We start from the raw sequence: 24,109 nt of genomic DNA, 5'->3' as shown, positions 1-24,109 counted from the left end.
TAGCAAAGTGAATACTGAATAACTTTATTTCATCAATAAAATTAAAATCCCTCCCTAGTCACTAGATAAAAAGGAAGTATAAACTGGAAGCTCAGAAAACTACTGTTTCATACCTATCTCCAACAGTTTCTAGATCTGGCAGGAAGTGGGCCAGCACGTCAGGAAGGCGTTTCAGGAACAAGTTCTGCTTGTGTTTGACCAGCTCTTCTCGCAAATGCCGTGTATGTTGTCTGACTAGGACCCGTGCTTTATCAGTCCCAAATAAATCCACAAAATGTTGATAATCTGGTTCCTTTTCTAACTTTTTTCTTGCACTAACCCAGTTGATTTTTGAATCAGTTATTTTATTACGCAACAAATTTCTAAACGCTTCCTTAGCAACCTCCATGACTTCCTTCCTGGCTTTTGAAGCCTCATTAAACGGAATCGCTTTAGTCCGAAACTTCGACTTATCCATCATCATATGACCTAGCAGCAAAAATGCCGCTTCAACATTCACGTTATCATGAGCAGACGTTTCAACCATCGGAATGCTACTTTTAAATTCTTTTCTAGTCAATAATTTCTCCACTTCTCTAGCATAATCAGCATCTACAGAGTCAGTTTTTGTTGTAACAAGCACTACAGGCTTTTTCGTTTTCATGGCGTTATTAAGAAGGAGAACACAGAATTCAACCTGTTTTTCAAGACTTCTGTCAGCCACTTTACTAACATCGAAGCAGCATACAATGCCATCAATGTTCATTTTACCGTCTGGCATCAACTTCTGTTCATATGTACTGTCAGTTTCCATACCTGAAAAGCAGAAAAATTGTGAAAATACACATGAAAACACAACATAAAAAGTTTTAATAACTAATACTGTACAAAACATAAGTAGGTTTCAAGTTTGGAAACTACCGGTAGTCTAACAAGAGCTGTCGATGACAGCGCGCTCGACTATTCGAAGAACTGATTGAAGAATGGGGTCAAAATATTTCTACAGATATTGAGACAAAAGAAAAAAATACATTAGACAAACAATGTTCCCATATTTGTGGATTTCGATAAGTCTTGCACTAAATGGCAATGTGTGAACCAATTTCAAAGTCCAAAAGGGGCCATTATTCAGCCAAAATAGTTGTCAGAGTTATGTACACTTGCCTACAGATGGAAATCATGATGATAAACAAGCGTTCAAAGTTTAAAAGCCATATGTCAAATAGTTTTGACAAAACGTGGACTTGTATGAAATCAGAACCAATTTCCAAGTCCAAAAAGGGCAATAATTAAGCCAAAATATATGACAGAGTTATGTACTCTTTCCTACAGATAGAGACTATTATACTGAACAAGTGATAAAAGTTTCAAAGCCATATGTCAAACACTTTACACAAAATATAAACTGGTACGAAAAACTTAACCAAGATTTCTAAGTCAAAAGGGGCCATAATTCAGCCAAAATCCTTGAAGAAGTTATGTACTCTTGCCTATAACTGGACATGGTGATGGTAAACAGGTGTTGAAAGTTTCAAAGCTTTATCTTCAAAGACTTTGTCAAAATATGAACTGGTACGAAAAACTTAACCCAGATTTCTAAGTCAAAAAGGGCCATAATTCAGCCAAAATCCTTGATGGAGTAATGTGCTCTTGCCTATAACTGGACATGGCGATGGTAAACAAGTGTTGAAAGTTTCAAAGCTTTATCTCAAAAGACTTTGTCAAAATATGAACTGGTACGAAAATTTCTAAGTCGAAAGGGGCCATAATTCAGCCAAAATCCTTGACGGAGTTATGTACTCTTGCCTATAACTGGACATGGTGATGGTAAACAAGTGTTGAAAGTTTCAAAGCTTTATCTCAAAAGACTTTGTCAAAATATGAACTGGTATGAAAAACTTGACCATGATTTCTAAGTCAAAAGGGGCCATAATTCAGCCAAAATCCCTGATGGAGTTATGTACTCTTGCCTATAACTGGCCATGGTGATGGTAAACAAGTGTTGAAAGTTTCAAAGCTTTATCTCAAAAGACTTTGTCAAAATGTGGACTGGTACGAAAAACTTAACCAAGGTGTGACGCCGACGCCGACGCCGTGGTGAGTAGGATAGCTCTACTTATTCTTCGAATAGTCGAGCTAAAAATACAGCCTTGTAATCAAGTCAGCTTTTTAAAGACTGAGCACAGAATTATCCAATCAGGTAAAGAAGTTCAGAGTCTGGTCTCCGAACTCAGTTTTATAACCTAGGATCTAACAGCAATATTACCAAAGGACAATTAAGAATATGCAACTTACTTCTGAGCTATTACCAAAGATAATGTACTTGTTACTTTAATCTAGGTTTACTTTTCTTACACTACTCTGCGTAAGGGAATTCATCTACATTTGATACGCCAATTGACCTTGATTAAATAACTGAAATACTGTTGAAATTATAATATTAATCTTTAAAGCCACGTCAAAGGCAGAAAAGGCAAAACTACTTATATGCTTCTTGCTTACATGAAATTTAAATAAGAACCATATAAATTTACATAGTCCTCTAATGCTGAACAGAATACAAGTAAAGTACAACTCTATCGTTTTTTTCTTCTTCTTTTTTTTTGTGTTCTGAGTCACATCGACAAAATTTAGGCATACGCTCACTTTTCCAGCCTTTGATGGTAGAAGATCCCTGGCGACAACTTGTGCTTTTTTTTTCAAGAATGAGCAGACACCTGGCTAGAACTGTCAACCTTTGAGTAGCCAGCAGGATAGCTTCCTCTAAAATCTTCACATGAAGAATTCACGCCAAGGTTTCAAACTCACACTGGCGAGGGGCAAGTGATTTTAAGTCAGTGACCTCAACTACTCCCCCAAAGGAGCCCCCACACTCAACAAAATTTTTATTGGAATCCCCTGAAGACAAACCAAACATCCCAGTGTCCCTGCCCGTGACCTTCACTTTGTGATGTACGGACTTTAATCGAGTTTAAAAGTAAAGACAGGACATCAAGTGGTTCAAATAAACAGACTAATTAACTAAACTGCTAAGAAACAGTGCTCTTACTACATCTGTCTCCCTTAAACTTACCTAACTGGTCTTTGCATATGTACATCAATTTCTCAGCTGACTGCACCTTGGTCTGTACGCAACGTTTGGTATAGGGATCTGTGCGTCCTGTCTTGAAAGGGGTGAATGATACATCGTCTATAAATTCAGTCTGTTCTATCACATGGAATGTGAAATTATTCCCCTCGTCAGTTTTCGTAACTTCTCCCCAATACAGGAAGTGATCATTGTTAATCACTCTCCCGCCAAAGTCTGACTGACTAAGGAAGGAGATGTGTTCCATGTAGTACTTGTCAGCTTCTGGATGGATGAATCTATTGCACAAACATGACTTCCCGACCCCATATGCACCCTTCTCTTTCTCCGTCCCCGACAACCCGATAACGCTAACGTTAAAAGTTCTACCATCTGGCTTCTTAGCCATCTTGACTAGTATGAAGTTATGAGCTATATATTCCGCAAAATTAGACGTGACATGTCGCCGATGTTGTTCTTATCACATGAAGAAGTCTTGAAATTACACCAAGTCAACCCATCTCTGAAAATATACAAGAACAGGTACAGCAAAAATAAAGACAGAAAAAAGGTCAGCTTTTACAAAAGCTTTCATCACAGAAGGTTAACCCTTAGCACGCTGAACACGATTGGTTCTGCCTTTGCGACCAGTGTAGACCATGATTCGCCTGCACATCCGTGCAGTCTGATCATGATCTGCACTGTTCGCTATTCAGCCAGTATTTTTTTGGTAAGCACCCCTTTTAACAGTTTATGGTACTGTCCAAATGGGAAGATGGACAAGTTCATTACAGAAATTTAGCAAGGTAAAGGTAATGAATGCTGTCAGACTGAGATCCATTCTCAAGAGGTACATGTACCATACACCGAACTATGCATGAATTATCACCATACTTGTATTTCCTATAAAACTTGTACCTTCAATGAACAGATCACTTACTTAGCTAATACCATAACGATGGTCCTAGCGCAGCACTAGTAGACAGCACTGACAACAGATGATAATACTTTTTTAGAAAATCTTGAAACAGTCTCTGATCTAAACTAGTACAGAGATCAAGGTGAAAACTTGAACTAGTCTTACAAATGGGTAAACAACTGGGGGCTTTGTTAGAACTGAAAATACAAAGGGCTATAATCTGTCTGGCACCTGAAAATTGTACTTAACAGCATCCTAATACATTACTGAATCTATGGGGAGAATGGGTCTTTAAAAGAAATTATATAATTAAACATGAAGAAATTTTTTCTCTATGAATTAAAACATGTAAAACAGCTTTAAATAATTGTGTACTTACAAGTTACATCATAAATCAGTTATAGCTAAATTTATACTACTATAACATTACACAAAGGTGAATATATCCTTACAAGGTATAGACTATCAAATGATGTACCCACGGAAGGTATGTTTATATAACTATCTACTACAAAGAAAAACTTGAGGTATGATTTTAATGACATACAGAGTATCGTAGTATAAAATTCTGCACTTAGCCACAGTATCGAAAACCTATCCTCCTCAATTTTCATTGTATAAAATAATGTGTCAAACTTTTAAGCGTAACAGGTTGCGTGAAATAAACACTAGCAAACTCCCTTTCACATTATTTTTTAATGTTAAGATTTATTTATCAAAACAAACATACAAAATTCACTATAAACACATTAATCCTTGTATGGCGTCCTTCAAACAGTATTTAGTCAGTCCTATATTTAGACCAGCGTAATGATTTAAAGACAATCCTAAAATAGACATACAGCTCAATTAAAATTTACTACCTTACGCACCATCTTAAAATGATTTAATGATGTAATATTTACATATACCCTGTCTTGGTTTTCCTTAAAAACAAAACTTCCCTTCTTAACAAATATTTCATATTTCATTAAGTTTGACATACCGGTATTAACTGCATAAAGTGACCTACTGTTCAATCCATCTTATCTGCAACAGGTTTATTTTTTCTTTTACACAATACATATAATTCTAATGGTGTAGGATCTTATTTCATTAATAATGTCAATTTTATGAACAAAAATCTATTTTTTCCCCGACGAAACCATAACTCTGAAACGAAAATTTACATGGAAATGTTGCTTTTAGGCTACTAAAATTTTCTGAAAGTTTGACACTTTAGAACTTGATAAATAATTAAATTACTATTTTAACTGTATCTTAATATAAATTTTCCTTTTTTACTATGTATTATGATTTTTGTCAACACTCCTTTTTAAGATAAAGTTTTTACTTAAATCTATTCAAACTCTTAAACTGTGGTGAGTAAAATCTGACTCCCTGCATGCAATCATAAAGCCAATCATAATTCAATGAAGTGCAAAACTTTAAGGGGTTTTTCAGTGCACATTCCCATTTCAGCTTTTAACCAAGTTTTTTCAAATAGGATTGTAGTTTTCATGGATATCCGAATTTGTTTAATTTGAAAGCAAACAGAAATTTTTTCCACTATTAAATTAATTTGTCCATTCTTAACATGGAATTACCAGTACTCATGCTGCAGGTGGTGAATGATTCCCTATCAGACGTGGCTGTCACATCCCATTATTAACCCTTACCCTGCTAAATTTCTATGATGAACTTGTCCATTTTTCAATTACTGTCAAAAGGGATGCTTACCAAAAAGGTACTGACTGAATGGCGAACAGTGTAGATCATGATCAGACTGCACATACGTGCAGGCTGATTATGATCTACACTGGTTGCAAAGGCAGACTCAATAGTGTCCAGCATGATAAGGGCTTAAAATATTATTTATTAGCAAAAGTATGACAAGAACATTGAGAAAAAATATGGCACACATCCAAAAACACCTTGTAACACAAAACAATGTATATGAAAATACAGTCACAACTGATACTGGTACATTCTTTACATTTCCACATAAATTTGTGTATATTTTGCATGTAGAAAGTTACCACTGAGAAAATATAAACATTACATAAACATGACCATATGTTTAATTTTGTCACATGCATTACTTAAGATGAAAAATAAGGTGCTGTAGCATAACCTTATTTAATAATGTGTATAAATCCTGTTATAACAGTATCATTCTGTACCTTAGATATACTTTTGCATAACTTCCTTAAACACAGGCACATGTATGTTTTTGTGAACTATGACCTGAGGAAATTTATTATGTTTTTGTCTATCTGGCTGTAAGAAAATTGTTGTAATGGAAACAAAAAGAACATTGGGAATATTTGAGAAGACAAGGTGACCAGCCACCTTGGCCTTCTGGTACTATACACAAAAGGTAAATTGTGCTTGATTTGGGTTAACAGTTTTGTAAATAATTTCCTTACTACTTGACAGATTTTAGTAAAATAAATTGCAATGAAGACAGGAAAAAAAGAGTGCTTTCCTTGGCACAAAATTTGTCGGCCAGAAATTCTAAGACATTCCATGGAAGGGTTTTTTTTTTTTCGCCGACCAAATATGTAGGTAAAATGCACAATGGAATTTGGGTGAAAGTGTCTTTGGAAAGGTTGTGGTAGGAAAGTAATCATTTTGTGTGAAGTTTCTATTAATTCCCCTTAGTGGTTTACTGACAAAATACAAAGTAATGGAACCTACGCACTACAGGTCAGATCATCACAGTGAACTAGTGTACTGTGACACAAGCTTGCAAGTCTTACTACTGTCAGGTATTAAAGAATTACTGAAAACCAGAAAGTGCACAGGACTTTGAATCAAGACATCGAGACTTTCATTCCCTGGAAAGACAAATGCTCTTCCAATCTGACAAAATCATTGATCTGTGGAGTCTAGAGAGAGTCATCCTCCATCTCTGCTACAAGTGGGGAAGTTGTTTAATAAGACTCTGGTACAGAACCCTAGAAAACTGGCCAGGTCAAATGACAGCCAATTAAGTGATTTTAAAATACTGTTGAAAAAACAGCATTAGTCTAATATATCTGGCAAACTTCTATAGAAAATGTTTCCTTCATTTATATTTCGCTGGTGAAATAACGTTTAAGGTTATTATTTATATGTAATCTGCCTAGTACAGTACTAATAAAGCTATAAGAGAAAGGAATGATAATGTTGATACAGTAATTAATACTTCATACCACACATTCTAAGCATCCTGTTTTAATTAGCGATTCAATTATGTCATTGTACTAATGAAACTAACACAAATCTTTAACCAGTGTTTTCATCTACTTGTGACCAACAAGAGGTAGGAAGTTAAGATGTTTTAGATATAATAATGTAAGGTAAACACAATGCAGAGACTTTCATGCAGTACAGAGTGACATAAAAAATATAAGCTCAGTGTATATACATGTGTGTAAAATATCTTAAAAGACACTTCTCAACAATAATCAGCAACTAAGGCCAGTCAGATTGCTTTCAATACATTTTAACCCTTAACATACTGAACAAGATTTATTCTACCTTTGTGACCAGTGTACATCATGATCAGCCTGCACATCTATGCAGTCTGATCATGATCTGCACTATTCGCCATTCAGTCAGTATCTTTTTGGTAAACACCCTACGAATAGTTAAAGGTACTGTCCAAATTGTAAGATGGACAAGTTCATTATAGAAATTTAGCAGGGTAAGGGTTAAGAAATTCATATAGGACTATAGTCTGCGGGCCTTCTCCATTACCAGTTACAGACAGTTACTTGGAAGGCCTAAAGACAGTGTTAATTCAAAACAAAAATTTTGCTTGTTTTACAAATATAGACCACAGGACGATTCCAACTGCAAAGACATAGAAAGAAACTGTGAAAGATCAGGGCAAACACTATTCCTGTGGTATATAGCCATACTTTCATTAAATACTTTAATTTCTTCTATTTCTCAAACCACTGCCTCGGTGACCCTGAGATTAGCTATGTCACTGTGCAAATATATACAATCCATGATGTTACTTTTTTCCAAAAATATCATTTCATAATATGTGGCTACTTTTTTTGCACAAATGTCCTTTTTGCTATCCACAAAACTGGTAAGAACTGCTTTTTTACATAATAAATAATATGTATAAAATATCATTTGAAATCTGATCCCTAACAAGGCGAAAAAACACAAATCTGGCATTAAAATGATATCTAAGGACCAAAATGTATTTTTCATCTCATGCAGACAACTTACACAATGCATTTCTATAAATTTAAACTAACACCTTTCTTTCCATGATCAAGGTATATACTATTAAATGCAAAATAATTAATTAAGACAGAGCCCGACAAAAAGTAATAACAATCAAGTGTTTTGGATTTTATAATTCTTGAAGTTCTAATTCTTGAGGCTCTTCACCCTTACCCTGCAAAATTTCTATGATTTTAAATGAACTTGTCCATCTTTCAATTTGGACAATATCATTAACTGTTAAGGAGGTAGGTTACCTTGTTACCAGGGTAAATTCAAATTAGTTGAAACGCAGCAATTTTTTGTAATTTGTGTAATATGATGTTTTAACAGCTACAATCTCAATTTCGTTTTTCTCTGGCCCTTCAAGTTCAAGTTTTATCCAGGTTTAAAGAACATGACCCTCCAAAGGTATTTTATATTGAAAGAAGAAGGAAAATACGGATATTTAACACTTTTCAGTGTATTTTAGTTTCACTGATATCCGTAGAAGTCTGCATAATTGATAATTTTACTAGTATGCGCGTTAGCTTTCTAATATAAGCTTAAAATGTATATGTCGCGGGGCTCGTGTTTCCATGGTAACGCATTTTCTCTCATTTTTAAACAGCTATGTATAAAAACGGGGTTTTCGACGGCTTCAGTGCCATTCTGTTAATGACCAACATGGAATATTTGGGTAATATTATTAGCAAAATACCAAGCACTTTACATGGTACCCTATTTTTCTTAAAGTTTAAAGTAACCATGGCAACAGAGATGTTTAAAATAGCTTATATCTTGCTTTTTGTCGCAATTTCTTATAAAACATATTGAATAAAATTATATTTCTTGTTAATGTAGCTTCAAAACATATTATTTCAAACGTAAGTTATATTTTCGTGTTATTTGTATTTATTCAAACAAATTTCACAGCTTAAAATACTTGCAGCAGTACCCTTCGTCTTGCATTTTTCATGGAAAAAAACGTTCAGCATGTGCTATTATTCTCATGGATGTTGTTGTAATGAAAATAAAAAGCCGAAGCTGTGTTCCTTAAATAGACCAGTGTCAACGCTTTTGAATTTTACATTTAGATATATAGGTCACGGGCTTCGTTTCCATGGTAACATCAATTCAATTCAAGAAATCACAATTTTCTACTGAAATCTGAACAATTTTAGAGCTTAGTTTTAGTATATAACTAACAAATTATCAATGAAAACTGAAAAATAGGTATTACAAATCAAACTGCAAGTTTTTTATTTGAAAATGGCCGTAACAAATAACCTTTCATCCAACTATATTCCAAATAACATCGGTTACCATCATCCATTTTCTTACATTCCGCATAACATTTCAATATAACTACATAAAAGAAGCAAAATATTGATTGTTATTCAGAGCAAAAGACTCATAAAAAATGTTTCAGCAAATAATAGCTGTTTGAAAATAGTTCAAATAAAGAAAATGCACAGAATTACGTACTTCCAAAATAAAAGCTATTAATTTTGCGCGGTAACTGACACGTAACGTCATGACGTCAATGACGTCATTTTAAGGCAACATTGTTTTGAAGCGTTTCTGCGGCAATTTATTCATTATTTCTGCATTATTAAACCATAAAGCATCAGATCGGAGACAGGTTCATGATTTGTTTTCAGAAGAATGAATATACAAACACATTTAGTTTGTCGTAAACGTCGTCGTAAATCGTCACGTTAGCTTCCGGTTGGACATGCGCACATACAAATATGAAGGTAACCTACCTCCTTAAAAGGGATGCTTATCGAAAAGATACTGACTGAATGGCAAACACTGTAGATCATGATCAGACTGCATGTGAGTGCAGGCTGATCATGATATACACTGGTCGCAAAGATAGAATCAGTCGTGTCCAGCATGATAAGGGCTAGACATGGAGACTGTCAAAGAATACAAGCTTTGTTACAGTGACAGTATGTGTAACAGTGACTCAATATTTACAACCATATTTATATATATAACAATGATATTTTTACAACCCTGAGGGACTTAGATCATCTTTAAAGCAGATGTAGCAATATAGCAATATAGCAAATAATAACTATATGTAGATACGCCCTTATTGCGATGAACCCTCGAAATGGGTTTCAAATTTCACGACCACTGGTGAGGAAGATAGGCTATCAAATGTAGACCCGCATACCACAACATGACCTTTTACCATCTTGTAACCATTACAATGCTACCTAATATACCTACTCCACATTTATAACTATTTTTTTGTTAGTGTTATGTTGTTGGGTTTTTTTTTTCAGCACCAAAATAAAATGTTCTTGCAAACTTCAACCTTAAACAATTCAAAAGCAAGGTCACACATATTTCCATTTATCAAAACTAAGATTTTAACCAACTTATGGTAAGTTATTTTTTTTTTTTTTTAACAAACTTAAGGTAAATGATCCATAATGCCATTTTCCATTCATTTATGCATTCTCTATATGCACATTCTGCATTTGATTTTTCCATTGTAAACAACGGAAATCAATGAGCTAGATGACTGGCCAGATATTGCCAAAAATATACGAGAATGCGTAACCGCATTAAAATTGCTAATTATGACTGTTCCACTACCTTTAAAGTAAAAAAAATATATGGATGACGATTTATTTATTTATTTGTTGGGTTTAACGTCCCACTGACACAAATATATGGTCATATGGCGACTTCCCAGCTTTGATGGTGGAGGAAGACACCAGGTGCCCCTCTGTGCATAATGAAATAAATCACGTGCGGACACCTGCGTAGAACAACTGACCTTCATAAGCCAGCTGGATGGATTCCTCACATGAAAAATTCAACAACCCAAGTGAGGCTCGAACCCATATTGATGAGGGGCAAGTGATTTGAAGTCAGCGACCTTAACCAATTGACCACAGAGGCCCCTCATGAAAAGTTATTAAGCATTGTACTTTACAATCAAGAAAACTCTGAAATGATTTGAATAAACAGAGTCATCAGGAGTGAGGACTATTTTCTTACAAACTGAAATTCAAAAGATACCATATTGATCATCAGAACAAGGTAAGTTAAGGTATCTATACTTTTGTTGCTCAGTATATCTGTAGCACCAAACACACCTACACACTGATTAGTCAACTGTATTACAAGACAATGATACCACTTGAATAAGAATAACGTATTTCATCCAAGTTTGAACTTTCTGACAGACATTCCTCTAGAACAATGCAGGTTAATCAATAACCAGTAAAACATTATAACATGGTTTGTGTAATGTCATTGAGGACTTGATATGGTATTATTAGGCCAAAAAGACATTGATATTAGTTTTTCTTATCCATTCAATCATGCAGAAATAGTATATACTTTATAATTTATTGTCTGAAAAAATATAGAAAATTAACTAAATTGTTATTTATCCACTGTTAAACTATTTTGGCAAGTAACAAATTACTCATTTACATGTTTATTTGCTAACTGTCTATATAACTTACAAAATCTAAAATAAAAAAATGATTGTTTTTCATTTGGCCTTAGTTACATTTGTCAAGTATATTCTTTGTCAAAGATCACTTAATCAATCTTAAAGCAAAAAAAATCCAACTGTGCAAATATCTGGTGTACAACCTGGGTATTCAGTCCTTTGTTATAACTATGTGCATGACCGTATTACCTTCCCAAAGCATGTCATTGATAAAAAATGGTTTCGAAAAACTGGAACTAAAGGGCCAGGGTGTGACGTTTAATGTTGATCCAATGAATACATTTTTGTGCCGTCTATGCATGAACCTATATAACATTTTTATGAGACCTTTAACATTCTCAAAACCCTTGAAAGCACTTCAGTTTTAAATAATATCTTTTTCATTTATAATATTTATTTTATAAAATTTATTTTAAGGCACAATTCTCTGAAATACCGAGCTTTTAAAATCGACATAAAAGCATTTTACATTATAGCCGTAAGTACTAAAACAAAAACAAAAAATAAACTGGAATACATTTTAATTAGTATTCCATTTAACAAGTGATATTTATACAATGTAAATCTTACCTTTTCATAGTAATTAAAATTCAAATGATTTAAAATTCTCAAATTTGCTGTCCAACTTAATGATTAAAATCACGAAGGTATTCATAAATTACAAAACACCTTGAATTCAAATATTACATTAATTAACATCACCTGATTTAACAACGTAACGAAACTGAAACTAGGAAATTACTCCAAGTACAAATATCATTTAATACTGGAATTTGAAATTCGACTAAAAATAGCATCTTACTCTTCTATATTCAATTACTTGGCCAACGTTTACATGTAATAGTGACACATGTCTACGTTACTCACAACGTTCATTGATCACTATTGATTGTCTACATATACATGTTTAATGTGATAATTAGTCCAGCCAATCAATACAAAAGGCATGTGAGAACCAATCTTGTCAAGCCGGGGAAACTCTACTGCTGCCTATCCTCGTACCAAGGAAAAGTGACGACGATCTCGTAGAAAATATTGGAAAAGTGCATGCACTGTCACTCTCCATCTACAATACCACAATGTGAGCCTATAGCTCCGATACTCCACTGGCCCAATTCATGTGTTTGTGTTATTCATACAGAAAAACATCGACATTATGGATAAAAACCAATAATGTTACTGTGAATAGGTTCCGCGTCTATTAACCAACAGCAGCTGAAGTCTTCGTCATACTTTAACAAAACTTCATTCTGATATAAATACTACTACATCTACAACAATACCAAATTTCTTGAAATCTGTACCAAAGTAAGCCAAGACAGCCAGTCTTTGCCGGACCAAACAATAATTTTTTTGTTCATCTTTTGCTGTAAATTTCCCCCATTTTTTGCAAGTCATGAACCCTACTTTACCTTATGTTGATCTGTGTCACAGGTATTTTTGGACCTTTGACAGACAGATCCTTTATTGTCCTTATCAATTATGTTTCAGCAAAACAATTTGGATTACCTTCCTTTTAATTCTTTTCTTTCTGTATATTTACCCAATGAAAATGGTACTAAGCTTTCCCAAACTGGATCAGTGTTTTAGCATCCTCATCATTTTTCAAAATCTACCTATCCAGCAGGGTAAACAAACCTACCTACAAATCAGGGTAAAGAAATCTACCTACCTGGCAGGGTAAACAAACCTATCTGCCCAGCAGGGTAAACAAACCTACCTACAAATCAGGGTAAAACAAGAGCTCATCGAACACGAAATGTCCCCCTTGATGCATTCAGTAATTGCACAAGGAACAGAAATTATTTGCTCACTGTAAACAAAAGTTCTACTGTTCTGGTTCAATGTGACATTGACCCTTGACCTATTGACCTTAAAATCAACAGGGGTCATCTCCTGGTCATGATCAACCTCCCTATCAAGTTTCATGATCCTAGGCCCAAGCATTCTCAAGTTATTGTCAGGAAACGGTTTAAATGTTCAGGGTCACTGTAACCTTGACCTTTGACCTACTGACCTTAAAATCTGTAGGGGTCATCTGCTGGTCATGATGAACCTCACTATCATCTTTCATGATCCTTGGCCCAAGTGTTCTCAAGCTGTCGTCCAGAAACCGTTTTAACTGTTCCTGGCCAATCTGACCTTGAACTTTGACCAAACGACCTCAAAATCAATAGGGGTCATCTGCTGGTCATGATCAATCTCCCTATCAATTTTCCTGATCCTAGGCCAAAGCGTTCTTGAGTTATCGCCCGGAAACCGTTTTAATGTTCCTTGTCACTGTGACCTTGAACTTTGACCTACTGATCTCAAAATCAATAGGGGTCATCTCTCTGGTCATGACAAACCTCCATATCAACTTTCACGATCCTAGGCCCAAGCAATCTTGAGTTATCATCCGGAAACCGTATAACAGTTCCGGGCCAATGTGACCTTGAACTTTGACATACTGACCTCAAAATCAATAGGGGTCATCTGCTGGTCATGATCAATCTTCCTATCAATTTTCCTGATCTCAGGCCCAAGCGTTCTTGAGTTATCGTCCGGAAACCGTTTTACTGTTCCGGGTCACTGTGACCTTGAACTTTGACCTACTGACCTCAAAATCAATAGGGTCATCTGCTGGTCATGACCAACCTCCATATCAACTTTCACGATCCTAGGCCCAAGCAATTTTGAGTTATCATCCGGAAACCGTTTAACTGTTCCGGGTCACTGTGACCTTGAACTTTGACATACTGACCTCAAAATCAATAGGGGTCATCTGCAGGTGATGAACAACCTTCCTATCAACTTTCATGATCCTAGGCCCAAGCGTTCTTGAGTTATCATCCGGAAACGGATTGGTCTACATACAGACCGACCGACAGACAGACCGACCGACATCTGCAAAACAATATACCCCTCCTTCTTCAAAGGGGGGCATAAAAATCTACCTACCCAACATGGTAAACAAGCCTACCCAAACCAGCAGGGTAGACAAACTTACCTATCTAGTAGGGTTAACAAACCTACTTACCTGGCAAGGTAAACAAACTTACATACCCACCAGGGTAAACAAACCTGTCCACCCATCAAGTAAAACAAACCTACTTACAAAGCAGGGCAAACGAACCAGCCTACCCATCATTGAGAACAGAAAAACAGTGTTGATAAAAAAACTTCGCCCATTTAGCCATGCACATGTATGAGTATATTGTATATCCTTAAAATGACTGGAACATTTCTATACAATCCAGCCAGGCATACATATGTTTTTGACAACACAAAATGATGTCAGACAACATTCAGCTTTTTCTGGAAGTAAAGAAAATAAAAGTAAACAGGCTAAACTTGAAAATGAAAGTCGCATTTCCATTGGTCTATGGTCAAGGATCTCCTGTCTTGTATGCATATGGACTTCTTTTTTTTTTAAAACTTCGTCAAATCGTTCAAAAGGTCCTTTTTGATGTTGTCTAAAAGTATAAGTATATGACTCGGATGTTAGATATTTCCATATCTGAGCGCTGCAGACCTAGATATTTCAGAAAGTTTCAAAATGAATTTCGTGTAATAAAATGTTGATTCTACTGAAGCGTGGAAGGGCCATCAGACGCTAATACGTTTTATCATGTTATGGGTGCAGAAAGGATATATTTAGTTAAGACAACTTAAAATTGATGTGATGTGGTAATTCATAAAAGAACATGAGCCGCGCCATGAGAAAACCAACACAGTGGCTTTGCGACCAGCATGGATCCAGACCAGCCTGCGAATGTGCGCAGTCTGGTCAGGTTCTATGCTGTTCGCTAATGGTTTCTCTAATTGCAACAGGCTTAGAAAACGAACAGCATGGATCCTGACCAGACTGCGCGGATGTGCAGGCTGGTCTGGATCCATGATGGTTGCAAAGCTACTATGTTTGTTTTCTCATGGTGCTGCTCACATTATTTTGGCCATGTTGTTTGTTTTATATGTCATCACTGGCTGTTTTTTAACATTTTAAGGAATGCTGTGTTGTTTTAGTTTTCCTTAGTTCTTTTTTTTAATAGCCATTTGAAAACCTACCAGCCTGCAGATGCTAAACACATTAAATATGGTAAGCCCTTATCATGTCATGAGTATGTTATAAGTGTTGGTAAGGGAAGGTGCATATGGGGATTAAAAGTCAATGGAAAACCAAAACAAATACTTCAGTTGAACACCTTATCACCTGTCTGTGGTGAGACTGTACTTTCTGTTTCATTTTTACTCCAACGAAATTCCAAATACACATCCTGGTCTATTATTGAAACGCTCGCCCTACAAGATCATGATGTCCCGTCACATGGGACCACAAGCCTAAACCACAACCACCCACAAGTCGTGAATGATGTCTTATAATAGAATCTTACATCACTTATAAAGTGATAAATCCATTCTTTGACACTTTCCTCTTTCTGTATATCCTGTTAAAAAGGTTTACTTAAGGAACAAAATACGTTACACAGAGTAATGTCCCTTTCAGAAATGTTTGTTTGATTTTTATTAAAAAAAAAACAAACAAAAAAACTAAAATGTGTCTTTAGGTCACAGGGTGTGCCCCCACTGGTACATTTGTCACAAATAAGAGGCAATAATTCAAATTTTTGCAGTCTTCATAGGGTATCGCCTCGAAAAACTTTTATATAAAGGATTCATTATTCTAGGCCATGTATTTTTTAGCTGTGAGCATCACATGATCACAAACAAAATACCTATACATTGGCTATTTCTCTGTAATAAGTGCTAAAATCTTGAGAATGCCGTGTGCAAGGCCATGTCATGACAAAGACTCATGCAAGGTTTCATCGATTTATATCAAATACTTTTTGAGCTAGGTGCATCACAAAGTGAAAATGTGCATTTTTTACTATTTCAGGGGCCGTAACTCTAAAATAGGGGGCTGAGCCAGAAGAAAAATAGGCGGTGCTCAAGTTCATATCATGATAAAGACCTGTGAATGCAAGGTTTCATCTTTTTCAGCAAGTGCCTCACAAGGTGAAAATGTGTATTTTTGACTATTTCAGGGGCCGTAAGTCTTGAAATAGGGGGCAGAGCAGCCAGACAGAAAAATAGGAGACCTGCGGGCAAGTTCATATCATGATAAAGACTCATGCAAGGTTTCATCAATTCATATGAAATACTTTTTGAGCAAGGCCCGTCACAAGGTGAAAATGTGCATTTTTAACTATTTCAGGCGCCATAACTCTGGAAACAGGGCAGAGCCAGGCTAACAAGGCAGTCTGAAAGACAGCTATATCCCCCGCTGCTGCTATAGAAAGTGAAAGGGTTGATAGTATTAGGTGGAAGCACTGAGGTTGTTAAGTATATTTTATTGTCCATGTATGATGACATCAATGAATTTGAAACTACTTTGAGAGGTTTAGGAGATACCGAGCGGACACAAAATGGAAGGCTCAAATCTTTTACCTTAAGTTGTGACCTTGACCTTGAGCCAACATGGCTGACTCATGAGTTCTGCACATTGTCTTGATTAGGTGATCATTTGACCCAAGTTTCATGAAAATCCATCAAAGGGTTTAGGAGATACAGAGCTCAAACCTTTGACTTTGAGTTGTGACCTTGACCTTGGGTCGACATGGCTGACACGAGTTCTGCACATCCTCTTGATGAGGTGATCATTTGACTCATGGGGTTTAGGAGATACAGAATGGACACAAAATTGAAGGCTTAAACCTTTGACTCTTGAGTTGTGACCTTGACCCGATATGAATGACTCATGAGTTCTGCGCATTGTCTTGATGAGGTGACCATTTGACCCCTGGCCCAGTTTCATGAAAATCTTTCAAGGGGTTTAGGAGATACAGAGCGGACACAAAATGCTGCAGACAGATGGAAGATGAAAGGAGACCATTCCCATACCCCCAACCGCTAGTGGTGGGGGATTAAATATAGGAGGTTCATATCATGATAAAAACTTATGCAAGGTTTCACCAATTTGTATCAGATACGTTTTGAGCTAGGCGTGTCGCAAACATTTTTTTGGATGGATGGATGCATGGACAAGACCAAATCTGTAAGCCTCCTCCACTGAGTGGTGGGGCACAAAAATTGTAATTACCGGTACCTCTAAAAATATGAGCTGAGTATTTCTTTTTATTTTCATATAATTTTTAGTTTTACTTCTGCATTTGATAAATACTGCAATCCAAACTTAAATGCAGATTAAAAATTCAGTGTAGCTTCAAAATTCAATTATTACCAATCTATCCAGCTGTGCAACCAAGGTAGGCAAATAGGAAATGATTTTTCAAACTCACATTTAAAATGAATTTCAGCATATATAACTGTTTAAGCAAATCTTTAACAAATATTATACAATAGGTCTTATATTTATATCATTCCTTAGGTAAACTATTTTCATTAAATTTGTATTTATGCTATTAACATACTATGTTAGTTGGGCAATCAAGATAGGAAAACCTAATATGTGAAAATCTAGTTTGTATTACCTGACCAAACCACCTTTAAAATGATACTTTACTAACCCTATGTATAGAGACCGTACCATAGCTCTTCGCATACTTTGATTTTTCAAACTAAAGTGATTTTTACAAGTGCACCGGTTACGATAAAAATGTAAACAACGGACTCTGTCTATGAAACTTTGAAATGAATGAATGACAGTCGATCTTAGTCATAATACTGAGTGACAGTGAATGCTAATGACTCCATGTGTTGCAGAAAGGTATTTAGTTTGTAACTGTAATTTCCCATAAATTGAAATCCTCTCAAAACTGGTAAAATAGTTACTTATATTTGGACAAAACTTACCGTCTTTGCCGTTCGACAGCTGCAAAAAGGGCAAATATAAAAGATTCAGTGTAAGTAATATTTCACTGGTACTACCAGTTAGTAAGTTCATACTCTGAACAACACGTCAGAGAAATTTGGGCATATTTGACCGATTATGACGTTGGCAGCATTAGATTATATTTTTTCTTTACACAAAAATTGCCGTTAGGTAACAAAGCGAATACGCCAATAATCCGGAGTTCACCGATTATTGTTCCAGTTCACGCAATGTAATGCAGCAATTAAACTGCATATCTATTAGCTACTGCTGTTATAGGGAAGTGGTAGAGTGTCTGCCTTAGGTGTGAGAGGTCCTGGGTTCGAGTCCCAGTTAGAGCTTAACTATTTAGATTCTGCCAAAGCATAGTTTTGCTGTTAATAGACTGTTCCAGATGTTCTAAATTTTTAGCACACAGTATCATGGATCATTATTTAGCAATCCAGATCAAAGTTGAATGTTAAATCAAATGCACCCAATTAGAAAATATTGACCATATTATGTCCCTTTGATGTTTATGCTCTCCATGTTCAAGAAGAGTTACATTTCCTTGATCACAAAATTTTCGTTAACATGAAAATATTAAATGCTCATAACTCCACACTTCTGGTTAAAATATTGTCTATATTTCTGTTTTTGAGAAATATGGACATTTGTATTCATTTCAAAGCTTTTTAACTTCAAACCTATGATTTGAAAAATTTAGGTACTATCTCTACTATGTATCACTAGGCTATTAGAGGTCAGAAAAATTGAACCTCAACCTGTCCTGGGGTTTACCACTGGCACCAGACCAGAAAGAAAATGCCTCTGTACATGTTTATGTTATACCCTACCCCTAGGTATTCTATAAGAACCATGGTCATGAACGGGAAAATATACTAACCCATTTCAATTGTATATTTCTCACTTAAACCGCGCAGATCAGTGAATGTGTACCTTGTATATTGAACAAGCGATAATTTATCTTCCATCGTGCACCAGGCACATTGTCTCAATATTCCATATTGCAGAGATGCTCCACATATTTTATGCTTTCGTCAACGTTACAGAAAAAACTTGTGTGAACTCCCCTAATGAACATCCGGTCTAGAGGTCACAGCAGTGTGCACATATTAGGCGCAATGTAAACAAACAAAAACAGAATGCAAAATATTTACAATTATACAATAAAACTCGAAATGATGAATGAAATTCATCTTGTATCTGAATTTGAAATCATACATCTGTTCTGTTTATTTCATTCATTTTGTACATTTATGCTGCATATACACATTTTAGCATACACGTGTAGTAAAATGACGACTGACATACATTTTCACATCAGAATGGTTTTGTAATCTAGACCAGAACTTCACTAGGAAAGTTCAAGCAAGTTTTTTTGTGTAACGTTGAAAAACTATAAATTACGCGTTGTTTTTCTAAGATAAAAAGTATTGATGAAATGTGACCGGTACACAATGGAAGATAAATTATCGCGTGTTTAATATCCATAGTACACATTTAGCAAACTGCGTGTTTTAGGTATGAAATGCGTGACTGAAATGGGTTAGTATATTTTCCAGTTCATGACCATGGTTCTTATAGAATACCTAGGGGTAGGATATAACACATACAGAGGCATTTTCTTTCTGCTCTGGTGCCAGTAAGGTTTACTGACAGAAGGGTGCAGCTAGTTCTATGATTATTTTTTGCAACCTATTTAAAGTCTTCAAAACAAATCATATTTAGTTGTCATCATTTTTATTTAGTTTAAGATAGTCAAATAACTTAAAGATCTAGAGATCCTTTAATACTTCCTTTTAGAAGTATATCAATGACAGCAAGTGAAGTTAAACTGACACGAGAAATAAATAACTAAAAGCTAACCAAACGTGTAATATTCTTCTGAAAATAGGTACACTTGACACTGAAGAAGTATACTATTAAAGCTTTTTATGAATATGATGGAAACTATAGGAGTTGAGTACACTTAAGTGCAGAAGTTTTACATGATAGTAAAGTCCAAAAACAAATAGTGTTTTTACTCACCCATTTTCAAACCTATTTTTTTACTTTTTCAGGCTGTACCTTACCAGTAGTAACATCTGACATGCAAAGAAATTTGCTAACTTGATGCATGTAATATTATTATAAAAAATATAAATTTTTTAACACTTCCCAATTTAAACTCATGTTTTCCCAATTGTAAAGGCCCCAGCTGCATTCCCAAATCAGTGTAGAAAGAACACTGAAAATGCTTCATGACATTAAAGGGAAGTAATTCTGAAGGAAATACATTAACAATTTTTTTTAATTGGTCCATATGACACATCAGTTAACTGTTTGTTCCGCTGAATGTTTATGCCCTTTTCTCGTTATTCCGAGCCCCTTAACTGGTGATTTCAGTTCTTGTTAGTAACAGATTTAAGTTTCAAAAGAGTTTTTGCTATAGTTTGATACTCCCAACATCAGAACTTAAAAATTCCCCATGAAGAAAAATTCTAAGGATTGTTGTCAATGAATAATCCAGGCTTTCACATGATGACCCTCACACTCTGAAACAGCCAGATACTTTCTCGTTGAACCGAGACTTGTGATCATTTGTACTAGCTCTCTAAAACTGATGCTTTTTTTTAAAAAAGCACTTTTTTAAAATTAAGAACAGATATATAATTGTGTCTGCAGACAAAAAGGTTTTACAACAAGTGGTTTCCGTTTTCTATAAGATGGTTATATATTACCCTGGACAGTGATTTTAGTTATTATATATCAAGGGCTTGGTGCAAAACTATTGTAAGTGTATATAAATAAAGAACAAGATACAATAGTTTTGCGCCAAGCCCTCGATATGCAAATTTTGTGCCAAAATTTTTCTGACATTCTGTTGTGTATATTTCTATTTTAGTGTGAGTAATACTATTTTCTTTTAATTTTTTTAACTGTCCTTGATGAATATGATTTGCCACAATATGCATAAAATTTAGAAACAGGAAATAGCTGCAAGTGCAAATGTTCCAAAGGCTCGGATCAATGAGAAGGCTCGGAATTACGAGAGGGAGGCAAGTTATTTTTAAAATAAAAAAAAGTTCCTGATTGGGCAAGAAAAATTACCTTTCCGAGAAATCGCACTTTGAGCTAGGGATCATCCTCCAGCATGCGACACATTGTATCATTATGGGAAGCATTTAGAATTTGTATTAAAAATATTAAAGTCCCTTGATGGATGATGTTATGGAGCGGAAACGAAACAGACACAGTTAATCAGTTAACTTTTGACAAACAACCGTAAGCCAAATTTAATAAAGTTTGATTCAGGACAGTACGTGTCACACACTGCATCCACCAAATGATAATATCCCACAGCTGTCTATCTGGTCAAATGTACATCAACGAAAGAAGTGTGACTACTTTCTTACTACAGTAACCCAGCCCAAGCAACACCAAATCAATGGAACTCATATGTGTAAAATATTAGGGCATGATGAAATGGTAAACAGGAAGAGTGTTACACATAATAATTTTCCGTGGGAATATTTATGTTACTTTTAGAATCTCTCTAATTTCTTTTAGGAAATTCTGCATCTTGTTCTAAAATTATACCAGGTCAAGGAATTCAATTCTTAAAATCAATCAATAATTTACAAACCTGGACTAAATCAATGAGTCTGAATACACAAGATTATAACACACTTTGATGTCAGTTAGTATATGTCGGCTTTTAATCCTGTATTCTGCTAAAAACAGTTATTTTCGTCATATATTGCCGATAAATTGGCCGATAAAATTATTATTCGCCATGTTATTGTGCAGTCAACTGGAACTAGACTGTGTTAGTATTTATTTATTGCAAAGAACTTCCATATAATCAAAAAATACAACCAGTCTAGCAAATTCTATACTGCATAACATTAAAATGGACACATGCTGTAATGAGGGCACCCAAATAAGTATACATTTACTCTAAGAAAATGCTTGTATTTTTTACGTAGGATTTATTATGCTCCTCAAAGGGCGAGCATATAGTTGCCGCTTTGTCTGTCCGTCTGTCCGTCACACTTTTGTCCGGAGTATAACTTGAAAAGCATTAATGGCTTTTGATTGAAACTTCACCTAGAATCATAGAGGACATTGAGACAAACTGCAGTGTCAAAAGAATCATAACTCTACCTTACCTAGTTTTTGAATTATCTCCCTTTATTATACAAAAAAGGCTTGTCCGGAGCATTACTTGAAAAGTATTACTGGCATTTAATTGAAACTTCAAAAATGATAGTAGCCATTGACATGAAGTGCAGTGCCAAAGAACCATAACTCTACTTTACCTAGTTTTTGAATTATCTCCCTTTACTATACAAATTAAGGCTCACAAGTCTGGAGCATTACTTGGAAAGTATTTATAGCATTTCATTGAAACTCCACAATACGATAGAGGCCATTGACGGGAAGTGCAGTGTCAAAGAACCATAACTCTACCTTACCTAGTTTTTGAATTATCTCCCTTTATTCAATTTTCTTCTTTTTATTATCTCCATTTTTTGTTTGTTTCTAATACGTTATTCACCATATTGGGACAAGAACATGCATCGGAGAGCATCATTCGGTTTTACCAATTCCTTGTTTCATCTGTTTTTGGTTTTTTTCCAAAGCAATTTAAATAGTCAGTTTTTCAGGATGTATGCTAAAACCATATAGATCTTTCTATCTCTTTTTATTTTTTCAAATTTTTTTATCAATATTATCAGGATGTTCATACTGAAGAGAAAGTTTTCAAGACAAAAAATAGGGTGGTGTCTGATGTTTACTGCATGACTGGAGAGAAATTTCTGTGTGGAACAGTTGTGCTAACCCTGCACATGTAGCAACATGGTTTGAGTATCCAAAGTTTGATTCCTGGTATGGACATTGGTATTTTCTTCTCCAGATTTACTTTAATGGGTGCAGACAGTCCTTCTCCGGGAGCTAGTCAACTCTGGAGTTCAAGTATTACAAGTAATAGTACTTAGCTTCATAGATCACATACTCCAGGTTTATGTTATATTAAAGGGAGGTAATAAAAATAAGTAAACTTGTCATATACTGCTAAGTGTTCTTCTTTATTCCATTGTGGCTTCAGATTTAGACAAATTCAAAATACAGCCCAGAGCTGATTACCAATACATTTAAAGGTATGATGAATATTTATTGATTTTGTTCAGATTAACATCGCACCGACACAGAATAATAGGCCATATGGTGACTTTCCAGCTTTGATCATGGATAAAAGACCGCAGGTGCCCCTCCGTGCATTATTTCATGATGAGCCAGGGTTTTTTTTCGGCCGTTTTTATAGCCGTTATTCGGCTATATTCCCAATGCCAAAAAGTATGTTTTTTTCCCAAAATGAGTGCAAAAATTCCCAATCTACATTCTGAAAAAAATTTCATCAAAATTGCACTAAAACTGACCAAATTATGGACAATTTTATAATGGAAGTATATTAAAGATGTTCTAAAATGTGAAACAAGTGTATGAGAAAGTGCTTAAACACATCCTTACTTTATCCTATGGGACTAAATATCATGTTCCCAATTTGGAACATTTACGCATCAAAATTCCCAATTTTGGGGGTATAGGCTATGTTCCCAAATTAGCTAGAAAAAACCCTGTGAGCGGGCACCTGGGTAGAACCATGTT

The 24,109-nt window shown here is 35.2% G+C and overlaps 1 protein-coding gene across 18 annotated transcripts in view; it reads right to left on the bottom strand.

Annotated features, from left to right (window-relative positions):
* The window catches only part of LOC123535997 (rho GTPase-activating protein 5-like), a 110,828-nt gene extending 88,583 nt beyond the window's left edge, over nt 1–22,245 (bottom strand). For 15 of the 18 annotated variants that reach the window (XM_053528809.1, XM_053528814.1, XM_053528815.1 and 12 more), the window contains exons 1-3: nt 22,083–22,245; nt 3,053–3,569; nt 114–795 (exon numbers count right to left, since the gene is read on the bottom strand). In XM_053528809.1, the coding sequence (XP_053384784.1) occupies nt 114–795; nt 3,053–3,455 (1,085 nt within the window). In that variant the 5' untranslated portion in view covers nt 3,456–3,569; nt 22,083–22,245. Of the gene's footprint in view, nt 1–113; nt 796–3,052; nt 3,570–4,512; nt 4,649–4,695; nt 4,829–12,210; nt 12,330–22,082 lie in introns of those variants that run through there. The other 3 variants (XM_053528812.1, XM_053528811.1, XM_053528810.1) reach the window with 3 other exon arrangements.
* Nucleotides 22,246–24,109: the final 1,864 nt, after the last annotated feature.

Source organism: Mercenaria mercenaria, chromosome 17, assembly GCF_021730395.1.
Source record: "Mercenaria mercenaria strain notata chromosome 17, MADL_Memer_1, whole genome shotgun sequence".
NCBI lineage: Eukaryota > Metazoa > Mollusca > Bivalvia > Venerida > Veneridae > Mercenaria > Mercenaria mercenaria.
This window is presented reverse-complemented; position numbering and strand designations above follow the sequence as displayed.